Source organism: Colius striatus, chromosome 1 (assembly GCF_028858725.1).
Source record: "Colius striatus isolate bColStr4 chromosome 1, bColStr4.1.hap1, whole genome shotgun sequence".
In the NCBI taxonomy this organism is placed as follows: domain Eukaryota; kingdom Metazoa; phylum Chordata; class Aves; order Coliiformes; family Coliidae; genus Colius; species Colius striatus.
The window spans coordinates 125,186,809-125,206,290 of record NC_084759.1 but is presented as its reverse complement, the minus strand read 5'-3'; the positions used below and the strand labels follow the sequence as shown (position 1 = coordinate 125,206,290).

General features: G+C 39.8%; 1 protein-coding gene across 1 annotated transcript in view; it reads left to right on the top strand.

Annotated features, from left to right (window-relative positions):
• LOC104560455 (ephrin type-B receptor 5) overlaps positions 1 to 17,238 on the top strand; it is a 70,215-nt gene extending 52,977 nt beyond the window's left edge. The window contains exons 7-17 of the mRNA XM_061988783.1: positions 6,225 to 6,349; positions 7,466 to 7,628; positions 8,713 to 8,827; positions 10,806 to 10,861; positions 10,975 to 11,094; positions 11,481 to 11,728; positions 12,645 to 12,860; positions 13,860 to 14,009; positions 14,160 to 14,353; positions 15,557 to 15,712; positions 16,763 to 17,238. Of these exons, the coding sequence (XP_061844767.1) occupies positions 6,225 to 6,349; positions 7,466 to 7,628; positions 8,713 to 8,827; positions 10,806 to 10,861; positions 10,975 to 11,094; positions 11,481 to 11,728; positions 12,645 to 12,860; positions 13,860 to 14,009; positions 14,160 to 14,353; positions 15,557 to 15,712; positions 16,763 to 16,871 (1,652 nt within the window). The 3' untranslated portion in view covers positions 16,872 to 17,238. The remainder of the gene's footprint in view (positions 1 to 6,224; positions 6,350 to 7,465; positions 7,629 to 8,712; positions 8,828 to 10,805; positions 10,862 to 10,974; positions 11,095 to 11,480; positions 11,729 to 12,644; positions 12,861 to 13,859; positions 14,010 to 14,159; positions 14,354 to 15,556; positions 15,713 to 16,762) is intronic.
• Positions 17,239 to 19,482: the final 2,244 nt, after the last annotated feature.

Below are 19,482 nucleotides of genomic sequence, written 5' to 3'. Positions count from 1 at the left end.
AATAGTAATAATAAAACCTGTTTGGATAATAATAATATGGCATGCAAATATAATGTGCACATTATCAGAAGGAAAAACTGTCCAGAGATGAGACAAGACAGAAGGCAATTACTTTCAACTCAGATTTGAAGTGGTCAGGGTGAGGGTGAATACCTAAAGAAATGTCAGCATGTATAGAAGGGTGTTGAGAGACTGGTCCAGATAGCATGAGATGCATAAGAAAAGGCTATTATGTAATTGCAGTGCAGGTATGCTTCTTCACAGAGGGGAATCGGACACAAAGAAAACAAAAAATTTCAAATCCAAGCCTAATATTAAAAAAAAAACCCCAAAATACTGACTACAATTTTAATGGTTATTTTAACATCTTCTAGTTTACTTATCAGAGTAAACAAATATATCTTCTCATGTTTCAAGGTAGAAGTTGTGTATTCATCAAAGGATTGTGAAAAAACAACCTTTGTGCACAGCTGTAACTACCTGACCATTTTTTCCCCATTACCTTCCACTGAAGCATGTAGTAATGTCTGTTGCCAGAGACACACTACTGAACTTATTCATTCAGGCAGTTGTTACGTTCCTAGAAAGAAGAGGAAGACACTAAAGACAGCAGAGACTTAAATGTTGGAGCAAATCTGTTCACACTTTTAAAAGCAAGTCGATTTTTTTTAACTGAATCCAGACATTATGAGAGCATTAGGAGATATGTGAGGATAAAGGTTATGTGACCAGCTTGCCTTATACCTATAAAAAGATATGTAACACCCTTTTATATATATCAGTTGAATTCAGAGCAGCAGGACCTGGCAGTACCAAAAATCTGTAAAACTGCAGAAATGAAAGCTAGACAGTCTGAAAGGCTTATGTAAGAGGCTGAATGGAGACAAGGACAATTATGAATAGTGCCAGGAAATTTAAGAAGACTTGACAGAAGATTTTCAGGTGAAATGGTGTGAGAGAGGAAAAGAATTAAATGTGAAGTATGATTATGAGATTATGAAGGGGTATGGATGAGTTGCTTGGAGATGTTTGCTTTTTTAAAGAGAAACAAGAGTCCAGTAGGTTTAGTTGGTGAGAGCAGGGACACAGGCAAAGGTTTTTCTTAAACAAATCAGGAAAAGAATAAAAAGAGACTCATCAAAAGCTACATACTACTATGTTTTGCAGTGCTAAAACCAGTAGGTAAAGCAAGTGTAGTGTGGCTCTGTTTTCGTCATCCTCCAAATGAACTTTCAAAGCAAAAAGCCATTGATTTACAATCTAATTGCCCACTCTGAGCACTCCCCAAGGATCCATAAGAATATGACTGTATTGCTTTATTTGTACATATGAAGAACTAAAATACTCATAAGGTTTAATTAAAAAACTTTAGTGACATTTGGCAGCTTTGCCATCTTCAGCAGATTTGCCCAGTTACGACTGTAACTTTATAAAAAGCTTCATTTTTTAGTATTTCCTACCTCTGCAACGTGAGTGGAGAATTAATGTCCTTGTTTTCATATTTCAGGTTTCAGCAACGGTTTAAATGATGACAGAAATTTTATAGCAACTAGAAATAGCAGATGCATGGTAAAACGTGGCACCTTGTGGCATAAAGGATTTTTTCCTGTTCATTAGGCATAAGTGGAACACATATACAAAAAGGTGGTAATAATAGAGGTAAAGGAAGTGAAAACAACTAATTTGCCTTTCTAAAGCACTCTTCATCCACAGGAAGTAAAGTACAAGGATATGACAGAAGACAACCCAAGATACTTTCAAATGATTTTCAGGTATTTAGAGAATATGAGTCAGAACTAAACTGAATCCTGTGGAAGAGCCATAGGACAATTTCAAACTAAAGGTAAAATATTAAACATATAAAGAGGGGAATTTCCATGCAGTATTCAGACTGATCTTCCTTGAACATGACATGTGGGAAGATGTATGGAACACAGCTAGGGTCATCATGCCATTTGCTTAGAATATGAGGATAATGGGATACTTGAAGAGGTAACAAAGTGGAAACAAAAATGTTAGAGTGGTACATTTGCGGCTAGTATTAGAGAATATAGGGGCGTAGTAGAGAACATGAGAGGCATAGTTGAGGTTGATCAAATCATGTGAGGTATAATGAGAGACACTGAATGTTTTCAGAAACTTATGGGCTGAGATGCAAGGGGAGGAAAACACATAACTAGAAAAAACACATAGGCCCTGGCAGGGTTTAGTTTGAATCCAAATTAAGTGATGACTAGGGAGCCCGTTGTCTGAACTCCTGCTATAGTCCATGGATGTCTAGCCACTACTACTGAGTGAGTGATTCAGCTGTCTGGTCAGATTCAGAAAATGGTTAAGCCTGCAAGACAGCTCTGGAGGGCATCTTGTCCAATCCCCTGTTTAAACAAGATGACCTTGAGCAGGTTACCCAATGGTCCAGACCACTTTTTAATTTCTCCAAGCTGGAGACTCCACAAGCCCTCTGTGTAACCCTCCAGTGCTCAGTCACCTTCACGGTAAAAGATGTTTCCTTGTGTTCAGAGGAAGACTATCTCCTCTGTTTCAGTTTGTGCCCATTGCCTCTGAGTCAGTCACTGGGCGCAACTGAACAGTATTTGTGCACGTTCATGAGGTCCCTGCAAGTCAGGCTAAGCAGTCCCAGCTCTCTCCGCTTCTCCTTATATGAGAGTATGTCCTGTCTCTCTTGTACTGGGGAGCCCTCAGGCGGACACAGGCCCCCATGTGAGGTCTCACCAGAGCTGAGTAGAGAGGAAAGATCACCCTCCCTCAGTCTGCTGGTAACATTTTTCCTAATGCAACCCCCAAGATACCATTGGCCTTCTTTGCAGCAAGGGCACACTGCTGGCTCCTGTTCAACTTGGTGTCCACCAGGACCCCCAGGACGCTTTCTGCAAAGCTGCTGTCCAGGTGGCCAGTCCCCAGCCTGACTGGATCATGGGGTTTATTCCTGCCTTAGTGCAGGATTCTGCACTTCCCTCTGTTGAACTGGGAGATCATTGTTGGCTTATTTCTCTAACCTATCAAGGTCCTTCTGCATGGCAGCGTGATCCTGTGGTATATCAGCCATTCCTCTCAATTTTGTATCATCAGAAAATTTGCCAAGGGTGCACTCTGCCCCATCATCCACATCATTAGGGAAGATGTTGAACAGTATTGAACTCCCGGAGTACACTACTATGTGCCTGCCTCTATCCTCCAGGCTTCATTCCACTGGACACCACTGTCTGGGCTCAGTTGTTTGGGCAGTTTTCAATGAACTTCACTGCCTGCTTATCCATCCCATACCTCATCAGGTTGTCTATGAGAGGATATTATGACAGGGAGTGCTTAAAGCCCATACTATATTCCCTATGAGGATATTGTGGGAGATGGTGTTGAAAGCCTTACTGAAGCCAAGGTAGTCAATATTCATTGCCCTTGCCTTTCTATGCCTTGTCATAGAAAGCTAGTCATGCCTGAGTTCCCCTTTGAGAAACCAATCTGTCTACTCACAATTACTTTGTTGTGCATCATGGGCCTGGAAAAGGTTTCCTAGATGAGCTGTTCCATCATCTTCCCAGGGATCAAGGTGAGACTGAGCTACCTGCATTTCCCTGGGTCTTCTCCCCTTCCCGCCCCCCTAACCTACTTATCTCGAGTGATGGACATAGGTGGACAATAGGGACATTCTAGAATGCTGTGGCACATGGTTGAGAGATACACACAGTGTAACTCGGGGTAAAGCCACTCTAGTAAATTTTTTTCCTTGTGTTTCCCAATAATTCTAATTCCAGTGTTTGTAACTTGGTTCTGCAAACTGCATAAGTGAGTAGACTACCATTTATCATCATAGTTCTTATTCAGATTTTGCATAGTGGCAGCTCAGATCTTTGCATCATTGGCAAATGATAACCTGAAGGAGCCAAAAGTGTTCACAACATTAAAATGTAGCAGAATCAGTCTTGATCGAATATTAATTGACCAGTTATCCCATTCTCCTCATGTTATTGTTTAAATAAAGTCTTATTCTTTTGTGTCTTAAATATGATCTTCAGTTGATTGCTGCTTTTCTTCCATTCTTGTCTCAACGTTATCGTTGGCAGATGAAGTAGCTGCGCCATCTGGTTTGAAAGACAGGTGATTTTAAGAAATAAAAGGAGTAAGGATGCGAGAAATCAATTTATTGTTTATACTCTTATATTTATGTTTCATTTATGTTTTTAACTAGTTCCCAGTTACCAGTGCTGTTTGGAGCCCATTTGAATTATGTCTTTCAGAATAAGTTTATCTTGTTACTAAAAGCATTCCATTTTTTTTCCACAATTAGTGAGGGAAGAAAATGCTATTTTGCATGTTTTGATCATTTGCCAAATGTTTCCACTTCACACCTCACTTCAAGAAAGTTTGTATCGTGTAAAACTAGTGGAGTTTGGTGGCAGCTTTTCATTGGCCTGCTTTTTCTGGAAAATTTAAATGTTGTTGAAAATATTACTTCCTTTAGGAAAATGAGGGTTCTCATAGCTCCTGCCTGGAGATTTCTTTGGAACAGGATGTTTTGCTTGCAGAGACAAAGTAAAACTTTAGAAGAGCTTTGTGGGCAGACAGCTGGGCAGGCTGAAAGGTCCTATTCCAGTAATCCTGATATTTTTGCTTGGAAATCTCTTCCTAGAAAGGAACTAATATTCTTTTAGCTTTTGCATGAACCTAGAGTCGGGCGTGTGGGTGTGTACATATAAGTTCATGGATTTTTTTTGTAGAAGTTAATTTTCATTCCCCAGAAAACTTCACATGCAAGTGTCTTTGAGAACCATTCATCTCCATTCCTTCTCTGAGGACATGTTTTAGAAGAGCTGACTACTTCAGGAAAGAGCCTGCTATTAAATAGGTGTTTTTGGACCATGTAAATGGTGCCTCTAGGAAAATTTTAAAAAATGAAAACCAAAACTTCCCCAAATAATTGTTTGATTGTTTATCATTCTAATATAATTTTAGTCAACAGTGTTTTATATCATTAATTGTGTTACCTTGAAGATAATATTTTGTTTTCTTCCTATTTAATGAATTTCCAGTTAGTTTGAGAATTAATGGCAATTATACATCTCAATGTTTTGAACTGAACTTCAGACTTTTAGAATAGCCAATCAAAAGATTTCTAATATTGATAGACACAAGTTCTTGCTTGCTTTCTGGTTTCATTCTTCCAAAGCTTTCTTCTATGTTTGATGTCCAGATCCGTGCTTTCTACATAAAGGGAAGACAATATTTTCCCACAGTAATTAATATCCAGTAGAGACTATAAGCAGCTAATCAAGATAGCTAACAGCTCCATCTGGATAGGATACCAACCTGGCCTGTTCATCAAAAGACAGCAACTTAGCTATCTATTTAAGGACAGAAAAACTATATGTGAAGCTTCCAGAAATGCACACTTAACATTGACCTTTAAGTGGTGGCTCCAGGCAGCAGTGGTAGTTAGAAGCCTATTCATACTGGACTTTTGCAGTTCAGTGACTGCTAGTTTCAAATGCGGTGGCAGTTTAGGCATCTGTGCAACAGTACTGACAGGGATTGGCCTGAGATCCTGGAGCTAGTCTGAACACAAGGCTGCATATCAGGCTATTGTAGTGAGATGCTTTCATTCTCTATGATCTACACCTGAACTGAGGAATGCTTCAAAGTCTTAAATGCTTAATGCATCAGGGTTCTCATCTGTCTCTATATTCTGGTTTTCAGCTGTGATGGGAGTGAAAGGCTTCAATTACTCTGATAGATTTTTTCTCCCCAGGCAAGGAATTATAATCTGTGGGAGACACAGGAGAGAGGTAGCATCGTTTGCTTTAGTGCTGACCATTGTCACATTGTTTGTTGAAATGTGATTCTAGAGCAAGGCAGTGGCACTGAACATCTTGTCATCTTGCATATAAAATTTGCAATTTGAAGATCGGAATAATGTTCTGGCTACAATTGAGATAATTTCATAATTCCTGTGATGTTGAGTTGGATGTGGATTTTTTCATTTTATTTTTGTCTAAGTTGTCAGTGACTGTATCTCCCAGTAGAGTAGAACTGTGCCTGTTTTCTTCTAGTTATTTTATACAATACTTCATAATGCAAATCAAGAGAAATTAAAGGAAGGGCTAACTTAACTTATTAACTCATCATAATTAATATTCAATTCTAGTTCATTGTTAAGCTTATCCCCTTGCAATCTGCCCTTCATCTGTCCTTCCTCTCTGTCATTGCAGTCCCCTCTGCTGTCCCTATGATGCATCAGGTGAGTCGTACTACCAATAGCATCACACTATCATGGCCTCAGCCAGACCAGCCCAATGGGATCATCCTGGATTACCAGCTACGCTACTTTGACAAGGTAGGCAGGAAGTTATGTAGTGGTGATTGTTGTATAGTTGTTATGGAAAAGAGAACAGGGAAATCTTCTGTCTAGGAGATGTCCTGCTGGATCCAGGTGATCAAGGTAGAGGAAAAATGCTTCAGTTATGAAGGAAGAACAAGCTGTAGCAAACCCAAAAGTGCATAATAAATGCTTCTTCTAACATCAGTCCATCTGTATTTCCCAACATGGAACCATCTAGGGACAATGTAAATAAAAAAAGGGAAGACATTTGCAGCTAAGCTATAAAGCTGTGACTAACAAATTAGGAAGTTTAGCAACAACTGACACAGGTAACAGTGGAAGGAACTACATTTCTGGATACACAGATTGGAATTGGACTCACTGCAACATTCTATCATGTGTTTGTGGAGCAAAGTCCTGTGTCTCCATTTGTGCCTGGACAGATGCCTCTTGAGAAATTTTGGGTGGAGGAATGTACCCTTTCTTTCCTTAAGTGGAGGATATCCATTGTCTGTCTGTATGCTGGAAATACAGAGTGGCAAATACAAATACATTTACATCTTTCATGAGTCCTAATCCAAGTGATTTGAGGGGAAGAGGTACCTGGGGCTGTTAAGACAGGCCCCTATTCTATATTTTTCTTTCACATTTTGAAGGATTGTATGGGGCTACTGTTTTTCTAGCAGTAAAAGTGCCTTCTAGCTGTAATGACATGTCTATCAGTTTCCTGGATACAACATTACCTGTATTCTTACTCTGGATTCTCCTAAGAGAGTACGTGAGTTTGGAGATTATAGTAAGCAAAATGTCAGGACAGACTTGACTCTTTTTAAAGATGTCCTTAGCAAGGAACCACAGGGCTACCACAAGGAACCACAGGACTACCACAAGGTAGTTTTGTCTCTCACTCTTGTTTAGGACAGGATTGAGTGTCTTTGTCAGAGCTTTGTGGGACACACAGGCCTAGGGAATGAAAAGCAGTAGTGTGCCAGGAAGTCAGATCTGGAATACCATTTGGTTGGGAGGTTCTGAATAGATTCAAAGAATATTGGGCCAACATGGAAATGAGCATTGAGAATGAGTGGTGAGGGCAGGAGTCTCACATTTCTTTTTGGTCACTGACATTCACAGGCAGAAGATGAGGATAATTCATTCACTTTGACTAGTGAAACCAACATGGCCACTATATCAAGTCTGAGCCCAGGCAAGATCTATGCTTTCCAAGTACGAGCTAGAACAGCAGTGGGCTATGGCCCATACAGTGGAAAGATGTATTTCCAGACTTTAATGGGAGGTAAGTGCTACCATTTTGCATTCAGATCTGCACAAGAAAATCTTTCAGTTTTGTGTGTCCTTGAGTGTGTTAGTTTATTCTGTGGAAGATTGCTACCAAACACTTGTACTCAACTTGCATTTCTGTATATCATAGTTTGCATATGCAGATGTGTCCACTCAAATAAGCTTCATGATGTCAGAGTGTATTATTTACCACAATATTCCCCAGTCCTACTCCTTGTTGCCTTTGTGACCAGAACCAGGGGAGGTTCAGGCTGGATATGAGGAGGAATTTCTTTACTGAAAGGGTTGTCAGGCATTGGAACGGGCTGCCCAGGGAGGTGCTGGAGTCACCGTCCCTGGAAGTGTTTAAGAGACAGTTGGATGTTGCACTTAGGGAAACGGTCCAGTGGTCAATAGGGATAGGAAGGACAAAGGCTGGACTTGATGATCTTAAAGGTTTCTTCCAGCCAAAATGATTCTATGATTCTGTGATTCTATAAGTATCTTTAGGAGGGTGTTACACTATATAGCACTATACAGTGCTGCAGTTTGGTCTCCAGCTGTTACAGGACATCTTACAGCTGAATGCTCTGTTGAAGTTTTAAAGATAGATAGGTCACAGGGTATACACCCAGAAGTTCCAGCAGTACCATCATCTATTCATGCAGAGAGCAACATACTACTACCTTGTGATACTCTTTGGTCTGGATCAAAGGTACTCATGTGCGTAATCTACAAGTTAAATTTATAGGGGACACAAGGGATCAAAGCCCATGTGTAGAGCTAAAGGGTTTATATACTTATATATACTTCTATACTTAAGGGGCTAGTCAGGTGTCAGTGGACCAGGAGAAGGAAAAGTACATTCGGAAGAAGCACTGGTTTTCAGAAGTAGGAAGGTAGGCACTGGAGAAGCATAGTGATTGAAGGGGTAAAGGGATAAGCAAGTCAAGCATTTGTTGAACTGCGAGGACTAGCCTGTGAATCAAACGGCTGGTAGGGAAGGAATTCTGGGTGAAACCTAATTGGGTAGAAGGGAGACTCTAACAGTTGCTGTCCTCTGCATTTCTGTATGTGTGTACTTGTGTCTTCCTTGCTAGGGGAGCGCTCAGAGACGATGCAGGACCGACTGCCGTTTATCGTTGGCTCAGCACTCGGTGGTCTAGCCTTCTTGGTAATTGCTGCCATTGCTGTCTTTGCCATCATCTTCAAGAGGTGAATTCCCTGACATGCTCATGTGCACTGCAGACAGTGAAACTTTCTTACTTCACATATACCCTTCTACATAACCCCATCCCAAGGGAAACAGCCTTATCTACCCTTATCCAGAAGTCCTTGAGATGCTGTTTTCTAGTTAAGGAAAGATCCTGCCCCATTTCTCCTTGCATTGTTGCCTCCTTTTGTAGCTTCTAACAGCTAAAGCCATATTTTATGTGCACAATTCAATAAAATGTGTATTTTTCTTAAAAAAATACACCAAACACAGAACAAATAAATATATCCAAAACTGTGCTGAGGAAAGGCATTAATGGGTTTCATAATGGGTATCTACATAAAAGGATATATAAAAAAAGAGATTAATTTGTAGTTGAAGGTTCACGTGCAATTAATACACAGTTGTCCAGAAAAAGTGGTGATGCCAAATTTCTACTTTAAATTTCTCCTTGATGAGAAGAGTAAAATTTAACCTGTAGGAAATTAATAATACCACATGAAATGAGTAGTTATTTAAAAGTTTGAACATGCATAGAGTCAAGTGCATGTTTTTCTAAATTGTTAGTACACATTTTCCAGGCAATATACAATGTGAAACACCTATTTTAGCTAATTCATTTGGGTTTTTAGTGATGGAAAATCATTAGTATGTTAGATAACCTGTTAAAAAGCCATGAACGTAGACCTGAATTTCAGGTGAAATAGCATTTTCATGTACTATTAGTTCTTAGGCATTGGTCCCCAGTAAAGCCAATTTATTTCTGCAACAGAACAGATGTTGAAGGTCAAACTAACTTTTATAGTGATATTATAGTGATTATAGATTTATAGATTTATGGTGATTTTATAGTTGTATCAGAATTTGAAGAGGTAAGACAAATAAGAAAAATACATAAAGTTGCCTGTTAGAATTACAAAATTAGTTGTTAGTAAAGAAAAGTAACAAAATGTTTCATGATATTCTGTCTTTAGATGCTAATTGAATCATCACATAGAAGGTCTTGGGCTGAAACAGCAAAGCATATGAGTTGACACATATCCATGCATACAGACGGATACTACAGGATACCACAGGGTTTGATTTACAGTCTTGTCTAATTAATACGCTTTAGAAAAGATTGCAAACCAGCATGAATTAAACATTTTTGTGACAAAAATATGAACACAGAAGATGACTTGAAAATGGAAAATATCAGCATAATACTGAGGTGCAGATGTTTAGAGCAAACCAAGAATAGAACGAATCTTACAAAGCAACTAGATCACGTGGGAAAAAAATGCTTGAGTTATACACATTTAAGAGGAGAACGAAATCTGAGAAATGACTATGCTGAAAAGGACTTATGTTTACTGGAAAATAAATGCATATATGCAATAAGTAAAAACCATCTCTGTTTTGATATAAACATGCAAAAATCACATAGTGGAAAAGATCTCTGTCCTTCTGACTGTGCGATTGATTTTGGCTACCATACTTATGAAAAGAATAGTGAAAGTAAATGCTGGTAAGAGACTAGGAAGAAAAATAAAGAATTATTAATCTTTGGGAGAGAATTACACAAATTAAGCATTAGAGTAAATAGCTCTGAAAATGACTTTTTAGTAACTTAAAAGGCATCACAAGATGTGGCTTAGATTAGTATTGAAAATAATAATTTGTCAGAATTAAAATGCAAATTTAGCCTGAATATTAAGAAAACTTCCAAGACAGTGATGTTAAACTGTAATATTTTTTTCAGAATAGTACTGGAGTCCCTATCATTTGTCATATCTAAAGTGGGAATGCAAACAGTGATGTAAAAACTAACATATAGAACACAAACATGCACTGGTTACCACGAGATGGGCAGGATCTTAACACTCACCTTCTATCCCTAAATTCAGCGACTCGCTGAGTCTTGCCTTGAGAAGCCTACCCCAACGTGCTGTGACTGACTTGTGTGTGTGTTTTGACTTGCCTTTCCTTTATGTCCTGCAGTAAAAGGCGAGAGACTCCATACACAGACCGCCTGCAGCAGTATATCACTGCACGAGGTAAGAGGTCTTGAGCAACAAATGGTAAATGTCAGTCTTTTCAGGGCTCATTAACACCCATGTCTCTCAGGGTCTGATTCTGGCGATGTTTTGGGGTGTCTCCTTCACTGCAGGACTTGGAGTGAAATATTACATTGATCCTTCAACCTATGAAGATCCTAATGAAGCTATTCGAGAATTTGCCAAGGAGATTGACGTGTCCTTCATCAAGATTGAGGAAGTCATTGGATCAGGTACTGTGGGAATCTGCAGATTTTTAAACGCTTTCTTGTTCACCTTGAGACCTGGCATACTACTGGCCTGAAATGGACCCAACCATGGTACTTCAAGTGTCTCAGGATAACTAATCTTAACTTTTAACAAAATTAACATACTTACCCTTAGATACTGGCTTCAAACCAATTTTAAAACACCCTTTGAAGGCTCAAGGGCTCCTCATTTGAACCCTGAAGATATGGTCTCCAATCTGAGCAAGAACTTTACCTTAGTCCAAATAGTCCTAATAACCCTATTTCCAAGCAGCACCTGAAGTCTTCCACAGTAGAATTTTTTAGTTCACCTAACTAAAATTCTTTGCTGTGTTTCCATGTTTGAAGTGTGTTTCTTCTCTCCCTGACAGGAGAGTTTGGAGAGGTGTGCTTTGGGCGCCTGAAACACCCAGGGAAGCGTGAATACACAGTAGCTATTAAGACCCTGAAGTCAGGTTATACAGATGAACAGAGGCGGGAGTTCCTGAGTGAAGCCAGCATCATGGGACAATTTGAGCATCCCAATGTTATCCATCTGGAGGGTGTGGTCACCAAGAGCCGACCTGTCATGATTGTCACAGAGTTCATGGAGAATGGATCACTGGATTCCTTCCTCAGGGTACCACAACCAGAGTCTCCCACAAGTGTTACCTCTTCATCTTGCTGTGTGCCAGTTTCAGATCTGATAATTCTGCCTGTCCTTCCTCTTCAATCCTGTCTCTATAAGTCCTCAGTTGCGCTCTTCAGGTGCAATAAAAGTAATAGCAAATTACCAGAGTAAGTGGTTTTGGGCCAACACAGTGAAAATATTCCAAAAGCTCACTCATCATATAAAATGTGTTATTTTAGGCTTTTCCAGCTCAAATAAGTAATGGCAAACAATACCAAATTGTTTTATCTTTGTACGTAGCTTTCAGTCTCCTTATGTGCATACTCCAAAGTTTGCCTTTTTAATAATTTTTTTCAGACTTTATTTCACTGAATGTTTTAAAGTTTTGACATTGTAATAAGTTAATGACGTGTATAGTTATTTTTGGACTAGGAGCTTCCAGTGTTTTTTCTAGTGATGAAACATAAATATAGATGATTTTGCAGTATAGATACAAAAGTTTTCTTTAACTGATTCATGTGCTAATTCAACCACAAATGCTTTGACAAGTACATTTTGAAGAGCACCATTTGTGTAAAATTGCACAGAACCCATTGTAAAGATCTTAAAACAGTAAGAGCAAATTTGTCCAATTTCATTCATTTATCCATCTAATGAGACTAGGTGTAGGTTGCTAAAGGAGGGTATAGCTACAAGATGAGATTTATCTTCCAAAAAAGGTCACCGGAATCTGAGTTCATTTGAGATTCATTGCTTTAAGCCCACTCTCTTTTCTTAATTGCTGTCTGTGAACTTTTAGTTTAGCTGAAGTTAAGATTAATGTTCTCTAACTTCATAAATCCATCTTGTAACCTTGCTTGTTGTTAGTCTTCCCTGGTGGCTCCATGTTCTGTGGTCATAGAAGCCTATGTTTGCCTCCTTGCAGCAGAAGGAGGGACAGTTCAGTGTGTTACAGCTGGTGGGAATGCTACGGGGGATTGCAGCTGGCATGCGTTACCTTTCAGACATGAACTATGTGCATCGTGACCTGGCAGCACGTAACATCTTAGTCAACAGTAACCTTGTATGCAAGGTGTCAGACTTTGGTTTGTCCCGCTTTCTGGAGGATGATGCTTCAAATCCCACCTATACTGGCGCTCTGGTGAGTTACCACTATGGAGTTAGTTGCTGCACTGCTGCCAGCTACAACTTTTTCCTGTATTCCTCCTTGATTTGGTGTACTCTTTTTAGCCCATTGAGAGACCAGTGAGGTAGAGCCTTCTGTTTCGCAGGTGATCAGTTCCAAAACAGTAAAAACCAAAACCAACTGAATATCTGATCCATTCTGCCATATGAAATGCAGTCTCAATGATGTTCTTTATGGAATGATGGTGAATTGGACAAACCTCATAATCTAAGTGGTATCTTTCCCCTTTCATTAGCTTCTTACTATATAAAGGACTACAGGAGAGTTTTAAGTCCTGTACTACAACCCTTTGAGAAATAGAGTTATTTTTTTCATGTAGAAAAGATAACTGGCATGCGTATATTTATAGACATACAACCGTCAAATGAACTTATTGTCTATGATGTTCTGACACCCATTATACATACTACAAAAGGGATGACAAACTAACCTTTGGTACGCAAGAGATGAAGAAGAATTCACTGAAAAGTGGAATAGTTCTAGATGTGCGTGTTATGAAGAACCAGCACCTGAATGACATTTCATCTGGAAGGTCATACCTTCCACAAAAGTTAGGATGGAAAGAGGGAGGAGTTGATGCTAGCCACTCAGTGTATCTGTCCTCGGTGTTGCAGTTGGGGATTGTTTAAATAGTTTTAGATTTCCAGATAATTGTGACTTTCAGGAGGATTTTACTACCTGCCACTTCTCAACAAATCTATTACATCATAGGATTTGTAGTAGCAAGGAGGAATGATTCTATTTTTTTGCATCTATTTGTCAATAGAATAAGGTGGAAACCTTGAACATACCTTGAATTTAAACCGACAGTGACTACAAGACAGCATAGACTGGACCGGCACCTGATTCTCAGAGTTGTGTCACGCTGCTGGCATCTGATCGGTTCAGTGGTGCCATTTTCACAAATAGTCCTTATCTCACTAACATTCTGGTTGTTCTCTGACTGCTTTCTAGAGCTGCAAAATCCCCATCCGTTGGACTGCCCCTGAAGCTGTCCAGTATCGCAAGTTCACCTCTTCCAGTGATGTCTGGAGCTATGGCATTGTCATGTGGGAGGTGATGTCCTATGGTGAGAGGCCTTACTGGGACATGTCCAATCAGGATGTAAGTTTTAGAGGTAGTGAGAATGTATATCTGCCTCTCTCCGTCTTGTATCAATCCAAATAGAAGAAAGTCATACACCACCAAGTGGTTTAAGCTTGTTTGTCTTTTATTTTCCCAGCTGAGTTAAAGCTTTTTTCTTCTTTCCTGCAGGTAATTAATGCCATTGACCAGGACTATCGCCTGCCACCACCCCCAGACTGCCCAACTGTTTTGCACCTGCTGATGCTTGACTGCTGGCAGAAGGAGAGGGTGCAGAGACCCAAATTTGAGCAAATAGTCAGTGCCCTAGATAAAATGATCCGCAAGCCATCTGCCCTCAAAGCCACAGGCACTGGGACCAGCAGGTGAGATGACGATTTAGTGCAAAATAATAGGCTTGTCTCTTGGTAGGCACCATGAAAAAAAGAAAGCAGTAAATTATGCTACATAGTATTTTTTCCAACCCTCTCATCTAAGACTGGGAACAAATAGGAAGATAAAACAAAAGAGGGAGAGGATTGGAAGAACTGTATATCTTGATTCTTAATGGGTAATGAGGAGTCATGAGTGCTAAAATGTGAGGGAAGATAAATCTCTTGATGATGTGCACAGTGGATGAACAAGTAAGGAATCTTAGGGAATGAAGGGAGGGACATATCTGAGTGCAGCTGCATAAGATATTCTGTTATCATGCAATACCATGTGATCACAAGAGGTGATGAAGGAAGAGAAGACCTTAGCTTGTGGAGGAAGGAAATCTGTAGCTAAGGCTAATTAGAGCTGCAGCTTACATCGCATATTTTCCCAACTACATTTTGCAGCCTGATGGAACCAGAGGCAGAAACTCAGGAAAGTCTCTGGGGAGGTAAATGGTGCTAAGATTAGGTGGCTGTTGGGCTAATGACAGATCCTGCTGGCCTGGAGGATTTTTCCCTGTGATATCTATGCACCATATCTCAGCAGAGTGTACTCCACAGTTGGGGAGGGGAAAAGTGCTTAGTCATTTCCAGTTTACTGAAAAATAACACAAAGAGTTATAGCTTTGGAACAGATTCAGATGACAGGAAAAAGCCCAAATGCCATGTATAAATAGTAATTTCTTTGGCCTCTTACTGCTATGCTTTTGTCTGATGAGTATTGGAGTGAGGCAATGTACTTAATGTCTCATAGGTTACTTTCTGATCCAAGGAGTACATCTAGATGAGGGACAGCTAATCACAAAGATGGTCTCATCTCTACCTCAGAGACCTCTGAACTCTTTGGCCAGATAATAGGCCTAGACCAGAAAGTGTGAAAAGATCTGGGGCAACAAGAAGACAATGTGCCTGATAGAGTATAAAATGGAAAGGAGGGATCAATTTCTTGGGTTGGGAAAAAAGGGAACACAGGTAGTCTAAAACAAGGGCATCAAGGTTCGGCTTTAGGAATCTGGACATGAAGAATAAATATCATTGTTGTCCACTTTGTGCTCTTCAGAGGTTGCATTTTCTCCTTCTCCTAACTCTTACCTTACTAGTGTGGTCAGCTGATGTCGATAACTTGGGTTTTAGAACCTGCCTCTCTTGCAGACCATCTCAGCCTCTCCTGAGCAACTGTCCTCCAGATTTCCCTTCACTCAGCAATGCCCATGAGTGGTTGGATGCTATCAAGATGGGCCGTTACAAGGAGAATTTTGACCAGGCTGGTCTGATTACATTTGATGTCATATCACGCATGACTCTGGAGTAAGTAGAGGAGCGGAGAGCAGAACATACCAGACATGCAGAAAGTGAAAGCAGTCTGAGAAATATTTAGTAGGGTTATATGGAGAATACATACAAATGAAAAGGGAGAGGGAAGTCACAGCTACTGTAGCTAAGTAGCTGCTGTTTCTTATATCTTATAAGGGCCTCTGGATACCTTCCATAACACTATATATTTGCAATCCGGTACCGATCCTGTGTACACTACAAAACATATTGTTAGTGTTTCTGAGAGACTGCTACATAAGAGTGTTCATGACATCTGCCACAGGTAATAACAACTTGTGCCAGTTAAACCACAACACTATTTATAAGGAGATGTGTGGAAGCAGCTTAACCAGATACTGGATTGAAGTGTTATGTAGAGTACAGGAGCCAGAAAAATAACAGTCTTAGAATCATAGACTGGTTTGGGTTCAAAGGAATCTTTAAAGGTCACCTAGTCCAACCCCAGTGCCATGGGCAGAAACATCTTTCACCAGGTTGGGTTGCTCAAAACCTCATCCAACCTGACTTTGAACACTTTCAGGGATGGGTCATCCACAACTTCTTCTGGGAACCTGTTTCTTTGTCTCACCACCCTTCCTTATATCTAAACCTATTCTTTTTTAGTTTAACCATTGCCCCTTGTCCTGTCACTACAGGCCCTGGTAAAATGTCTCCATCTTTCTTGTGAGACCCTATTATACATCAAAAGGCTGCAAGAACACTTCTATGGAGACTTCTTTTCTCTGAGCTGAACAACCCCAACTCTCTCAGTCTTTCTTTGTAGGAGAGGTGTTCCAGCCCTCTCTTGATTTTCATGGCCCATTTCCACTGCATCTTTTTGTATCATAGCCAACCAAGTTCTGCTGACACCACTCCACCCATACACATTTGCCAAGCAAAAGCAGAAGCCTTGGCAATTGTTTCTCAGACAATACATAAACATATATCCATACATATTGATTTCAATATACAGGGATATGGACTGGGACTATTCAGAAAAAGAAGCCCCTTTTAACACCTTCCACATCCTCTATTCTCTTGCAGAGATATCCAGCGTATTGGCATCACTCTTGTTGGTCACCAGAAAAAGATTCTAAACAGCATCCAGCTCATGCGAGTCCATTTGAATCAGCTTGAACCAGTTGAAGTGTGATGTTTACACCATCATTATTCCAGTAGTATTAAACTCTGGGGAAATTCAAAGGGATCGTCACTGTAAGAAAAAGAGATGTATGCTTCAGTATGCTACTTGAAGACTTGATGCACCCACAGAGTGCACACTACATGTCCTCTTCCATGAACAAAAAATAGACTTGCCATGATTTGAAGGTAGAGCTAAATAACTGGTGGCATTTAAATGTGACTGACATCATACACTGGGATTGGATTGGTGGGGGGGAAAGTTATAATTACATGGGGAGGAGATTGAATAATAGCTTGGACAGATTACAAGCACCTGTTGCTTCTTCTCTGCCAACAAAAGGTATTGAAGAACTTTACAAAGCCATTAGCTGGTTGTATCTGTGGTTTGGAGACCAGAAAAGCTACAAAGACATAATAAAGGCAACAAAATTTTACCCTTTTTTTATTTTTTAATTTTTTTTTTCAAAAACATGCCATCATGGTAAGAGAGATTCTCTCAGGTGGAGAGGAGTATCAAGGTATCACTTGGTATGCCAGCTTGGTCCAGAACTCAAGTTTCAATTGCTGCTCAGTATGTGGTAAACAATAGGACACGTCACCTGGCAAAGAGGTTGAGAGTAAAGGTCTCAAAATTCTGTGTTATTTCATGTGCAGTTAATAGGTCTGCTCCATGATTCAGACGGGAAACTTATTAACCCTTTGTGCTAATGCAAGGAACAGCAAGTCTTTGGTGCTACACAATACTATTTGTGGGAATGCAAGAGAATGGAACAATAAGTATTCTTAGAATCCATCCTCCTGGATCTGCAAGTGGAGAGGGAAACATAGGTTCTAGTCCTCACAACCTGATTCTTGAAAGGTGTAAGTTATGATATTCTGAAATACTTTGTACCCAGATTTTTGGTTTTGTTCTCTTCTGCCCCCCTTACAGACATTGAATATCATGAAAAAAAAAAAACCACAAAAAACCACCAAACCAAAAAGAAGCCTTTTTCTGTCAAAAAAATACTTGCTCTTTTTCTCATCCTAACTAGTTACATCAATGAGCACAGCTGGTTGTATGTTATTTCTGAAGAAAATGCAGACCTGCAATAGTCAACTGCAAAGAGATAATTGAAACAAGGGAGGTGAAAGTTTCCAAAGTTCTTGTCAAGGATGATCAGAGAAAGGTACTGGTCTTTAAAGAGTACTTCAGTCCTTAAAAAAGGAATAAGAATATCCTTGGGATCAACTATGCTGTCTGGTAGAGATGTATACAAATAACCAGAATGACAGAGCTTATGTCTCCCTTCAAACAGACTAGTACCTGCTTAAGGAAAGATCTGTTTTGAGGAGGCCAGAGCCTCAGGACTGTATCTATCACTATGCAGGAATATGAAAACACCAAACTGAGCTTGAGGGGAAAATTTTAGTTGAAGATGGAGAATAGCAGTGCATTCTTTCAAGATATAGAAAAGTCAATGCAAAAACAGTACAAGGAAGCAAGTATAAAACATTTATGACAGTACAAAAAGAGTGTATAAATAAAAAAAGAGGCAGACTAGAGTGAGTCCAACCTTAGAAAATTTGATTCTGTTGCTTTTTAAGGGATTTCTACAAACTTGTAATCCAGTTACATGTGTGCTGACTGACTGTCAGCTCCACCTACAGCATCTAAAACTGAACGAGTGTTGCCTTCTTCAGAAAGCATATTGAGTACAAGATGTTGGGGGGAGTCTGTAGTGACTTTCATTTGTATTCACTGTGGTCTCTAGCACCTTCCATATGTGTTCACCAGAGGACAAACAATGTATATATATGTACTCATATGACTGTATTCTACAGGCCATTTGAGGAAACATGGCAGGCTATGCTCAAGATTAGTGGAGAAATTAGTGATATAGTTAAAATCTTACAGCCTCTTTTCAGCCTAGTGGAAACATATGCAGAAAATACATTCTTTCTCTTCATGCAATGGGAAACAAAATGAGAGTCTTGTCTGAATCTCATACTAGTGACAATGAAGTTTAACAGCCTCTTATGGAGACCTGCAATGAAATGAATTACTTGGTGGTATTTCAGGCAATACAACATATACTTTTGTGTATGAAGTCTATGTCAAAGTTGTTTTCAGTCAGAGGAAAGGAATTTACTTGCTATGCCAAGGCAGGCAAGTAGTGACCGGACATCATAGATCTCTTCTTCCTCCTGTTCTAAAGCAAAGCTGAAATGTCTCTATGATACTTTCAAAGTGCTAAGTCTCAAGATGTCCTGTCTGTGGCTAGAACTGCACAAGAACAGCCTTGTGGTCACAGGCAAAGTGCAAAAGGATAACTGTTCTCTGTAAGAAGTCTCTCCATTCTCTTTATTCCAAGGGTGTTCCCTATTTTCAGAGTACTTCTTCCATAATTTGGGCTGCAAAGGCTCTTGTGTTGCAGTGCATCTTACGTTATTTGTCATCATGTTGGTCCTCAACTCTGCAGGCATGGACGAAGGGTGATAATGGCAAAAGAATTAGATATATCTGTTTCCACAGATGTCATCTGGGATGTTCTGCAGTATATGAGCACCTTCAACAGGTAGGGATGGGAATCCAGAGGGAAAGGAGTGGAAGTCACCTAGACACCTGATATCTGTCCTTC